Raw genomic sequence first — 4462 nt, 5'->3', positions numbered from 1 at the left:
GCAGACATTATTTATGTTGTCACCCTAAACTAGGCTCGTGTATAATTTATGGTGGCTGCATATTACATACGGTAATTTATGCGTACAGTTTCCTGAAGTTATCTGCAGCAGTCAATCGATCGCCACGAACCAGTCGTTTTGTTGCCGAATCGGCTGATCTCAGCAGACTCATTTTCTTTTCTCTCACTTCCCACGCCGACACTCCCGTTACCATGGTCTTCTCGTCTCGACGCAGTGTGCGCTCCACGTTCACGCCAGCACAAACTGCTGGGTGTTTCGTTCAACCGTGCCGCGACGAGCTTGATGAAGTCATCCTCGAGTACTACCGCTGTCGTTGCGGCACGGTTCGAAAGCAGGCTAGCCGCAATGGCTTTTCCAACCTGGTATCGCACGTTCGAAGCGAGCACCCAACTCATGAGAGCCTCATGCTCGCCGCCGGCTCGGCCGAGACGGAGTCTATCCTCAACTACGTGCGGCGCTCCTCTCTCAATCTATTCAGCTGGATGGAGTGGATCCTAAAGAGCAATCTTCCGCTATCATTCTGTGAGAATGAGGCGGCCAAAAGGTAAGTGATACGCATTTCTAAAGTTGCCAGTGAATTTCTAACTTCTGTTTCTATTTGCTTTCTATAGGTACTCTAACCTTGACTCAAGTTGTGTCGAGACGCTCGTCTCTGGCATGAGTAGTGTGACGCGGGCCGTGGAGCGTGGCATCGCTGAAGAGATGCCTGACCTTTTTGGGCTAATCTTTGATGGGTGGTCTCATGCTTCAGATCATTACATTGCAGTGTACGCTCGCTGCGAGGTGGACGGGGTCGTCAAGACTCCTCTTCTTTGTATGGCTCCACTGCTCAACGAGGAGGAGGAAGACCTCTCCGCCCGCGGCCACATGGAGTTTCTTGCCACTATGCTGCCTCGGGACTACGGCAAGCAGCTGGGCCAGTGCTGTTTCCTAGTGGGAGACAACTGCTCGGTTAACCGGCGGCTCGCAACGCTGATGGGTGTGCCGCTAATCGGCTGTGCCAGCCACCGCCTTAACCGAGCAGTGCAAGCTGACATACAAGACTATGAGGACGAGCTGGATGCTGTCCAGAAGTTAATGATCAAGCTTCGTAACCTGAAGCAAAGTGCCAAAGCTGAGGTAAGTTTGAACTGATAATGATGTAGTTAGAAACGTTTCTAATTGGGTTTCTATTTTGAATGTAGAACTAAAACGCCGCTCCGTCCAGTTATCCGCCAAGATACTCGATGGAGCTCCACTTTCGCTATGGTGATGCGGTACTTCACACTGCTGGAGTTTATCGACAGCAATGACGACGACATCGCAGATTTGCTGCCGTCCCCTTCGTACAACCGCCGTTTGCGTGCTCTGCTAGCAGACTTGAAGAAGGTCGAGTCCGTTGCAAAAGCTTTACAGGGAAGCGAAGTATCACTACTTGATGCTCGAGTGTGGCTGGATGGCTTGATTTCCATCAAACCACACTACGCTCGGTACATTGGTACGTGCAGCATATTTTTTCCTTTTCTAGTATCCATTGCTAATTTGTTTTGTATTCACTATGAACACTAGGCCCACGCGCTGAAATTGTTCACAGCCCTGACTTTGAGTCAGGGTGTGTACGGGTCTTAGGCGGCAATGCAGCCCGCCTCACGCGAGCTGAAAAAACAGTGTTGACTCCGTTCAAGTCGACAGGCCCTCCTGCAGTGAGTGAAGACGAGGACGACGGCGAAAGTTCGTTCGTCCAGCTGCTTCAAAAGAGACGCCGACTTGCCGCGAAGGAGACCAAGTACAAGCTCTTGCACGCAATCCCTGCGACGTCCAACGTGGTGGAGCGCTTTTTTAGCGTTGCTCGTACCACGTTTGGCCAAGAACGCCATGGACTGCAGCCCATTACTTTAGAAATGATTCTCTTCCTGCGCGAAAATGCTGGTTACTGGGACGCACAAACACTTGACACAGCAACTCGAGCGTAGATACCTGTTATTGATTCAATAAACCGTGTTTATTGCAGCAATAACTCAATTATTTATTGGTCTTCTAGCTAAAGCATCATAACGTATTGCCAACATACAAGCTAGCTTCGCGATAATTTATCGTGAAGATGCTACTACGATAAATAACAATATCATTTTCGGACCCCCTGCTTGTTGCACATTGCGCTCGGTTTCCCGTTGACGTTCCAGCAGCTCTTGTCTCCTCCGAGCTTCTTCTCGTCGAGTCTCCTCCAGCACCAACTGCCGTTTCTTCTCCAACGCCAACTGCTGCTGTGTCTGCAGCTCTCGTGAACGTTGCTCCTCTTCCTCATGAGCTCGTCGAACCGCCTCACTAGCAGCTTGTTTACGTTGAATCTCTCGCTTTCGTTGCGCCTCCAACTTCTTCGACGCACGAAGATTCTTTTGGATCCGTTGCGTCACTTCCCGACGTCTTGCATCCATCGCCGTCGCCCGTTCGGCTCTCTGCAGCTCCACCATTTCCTCACGAGCTTTCTCGGCCAAGTCGAGCTCCTTGAGTCTTGTCTGGATCTCCGTCTGCTGAGCTCGAAGTAGAGCTTCGGTCTGAGCTCGGTGCTCTTCCGCCTTTATCTTTCGCTCTTCCTCTCGCTCTCTGGCTTCCAGGCGACGTACTTTATCTTGTCGAGCCTTTTCTTCGGCCAGCGCGCGGTCGCGAGCAGCCAACTGTGTAGCCATCTCCTTGCGTCGCTCTTCTTCGGCATCCAGTTGCGCTTTCTTCTTGATCTCTCGAGCTCGTTTCTCGGCTGCCAACTCCTGCGCGAAGCGTACACGAGAACGCTCCATGGCTTCGTGCTGTCGCTTCTCGCGCTCCATCTTGTCGGCTGCTTCTTGTTGCAGTCGGTTCATCTTCATCTCGAACTCGAGCATTTGTTCCAGCTCGCGTTCTTGTCGTTGTCGGACTTTTTCGAGTCGTTGTCGCTCGATATTCAGCAGGGACGAGGAATTCTTCGTGGCCGACGAGCTCGAGGAGCTTGACGTTAGCCCGTTGGCACTATGAGAACCTCGTTTGGGGCCTGAAATGGCTACAAGACGCGACGGGATGACGCCGCCTCAATCCTCCGCCTCGAGCAGCTTCCACTTTTCAGCTCGTAGAGTCTGCATCTCCTCGTGTCTGCGTAGTGAATACGCTCCGTGGCGCATACGCTGTACGGCAGTCGTGACGTCTGGATCTAAAAGGAATCCAAGTCGCGGATTTTGAGGGTTTCCGGATTCACTCCACAGCGTAAACAAGCTTCTGCTGATCGAGGTGTCAGTATGATACGCTCTGGAGGAGGATTGAGCCCCGACGACCGAGCATTGCTCAGCGTTGCAAACACTTCTTCAATTGCCTGAGCTCCCGGTCCACGTCGCTTTCGGACCTTCGTCTTCTTGGGCTCTTTATCGTCCTGTTTGCGGTCTCCAGTGGTACTTTCTTCAAGATCTAAGTGCATCTTGCTCGTGTTTGTAGTGTCGTGGTTGGCTTTAGAGCGCACCTCCACGGATGCCATCGTAATACTCACGTTGTAATCGTCTTCTGGCAAGAAGTTGATGGCTTAAATAACCTCCTTCAACTGAATAGCTTTTTATAGGCAACGAAAATGGCTGCAGCAACATCTGTAAATGGCTACACATGCATTTAAGTAGGTGAAAAAAATTGCATTTCTTTTTACTCTCTCTTGCTTGCATACTACTCTCTCTTGCTTGCATACATGCCTAGCATACAAAGTGCTGCGAAGTATTAATAGTGACGTTTTAGCAGTATTATTCAGATGATTAGTCACGGATTAGTATCAAGTGGTTTATTTTTTTCAATTGGATGTTTATATGATAGATATCATACACGTTTTATTAATTATTACGGCGGTTTAGCACATACAATGCCTTTATTTTGTATTGCATTATTTATTTATGTATTAGCAAATATGTCTATTCCAGGTTCAAGTAGTATTGTTGGAGAGATTCTTATTTTAACAGGTATTTTTGAAGATAATACTACAACAGCTGTTTTCGCAACAATTGGTATGTTTTTAGGTGGTATTTATTCTTTATTATTTTATAATCGAATTTGTTACGGTAATATTCAAAATATTTATTTAAAAATTTATTATGATTTAACTTATCGTGAATTTTTAATACATTTAATATTAATTGCAAATATCTTTTTATTAGGTTTATATCCTAAAATTTTTGAAAGTTGTTTGCATGAAAGTGTATCTAAAATTTTAATACATATCGATTTTTCTTATATTTATTAAATAAAATATTTTTATTTTATTTAATAAAAGCCCTTTTAGTCTAACCGCTAGGCCTTTGCCTTTTCACGGCAAAGATACTTTTTTTGTTCGGGGGAAGACCTTAACCTTAACCTCACCTTTTTGTATTCAAAAAATCGGAGAAATAATGGTGCCCGCAAAAGCCTCTGTAAGAACGTCATAGGGAAGGGCGCTAAAGCGCCAAAACGCTACGTTAAT

The 4462-nt window shown here is 47.2% G+C and overlaps 1 protein-coding gene across 1 annotated transcript; it reads right to left on the bottom strand.

Annotated features, from left to right (window-relative positions):
- Nucleotides 1–3181: 3181 nt before the first annotated feature.
- On the bottom strand, nt 3182–3499 carry PITG_14445 (uncharacterized protein; the record flags this gene model as incomplete). The annotated part of the gene is made up of 1 exon (XM_002898863.1): nt 3182–3499. One exon carries the CDS (start codon nt 3497–3499, stop codon nt 3182–3184), a length of 318 nt encoding a protein of 105 aa, XP_002898909.1.
- Between the last annotated feature and the right edge of the window lie 963 nt (nt 3500–4462).

This window comes from Phytophthora infestans, genomic scaffold (genome assembly GCF_000142945.1).
Source record: "Phytophthora infestans T30-4 supercont1.34 genomic scaffold, whole genome shotgun sequence".
Classification (NCBI taxonomy): Eukaryota; Oomycota; class Peronosporomycetes; order Peronosporales; family Peronosporaceae; genus Phytophthora; species Phytophthora infestans.
The sequence above is the reverse complement of the archived record's forward strand: the minus strand, read 5'-3'. Positions and strand labels throughout refer to the sequence as shown.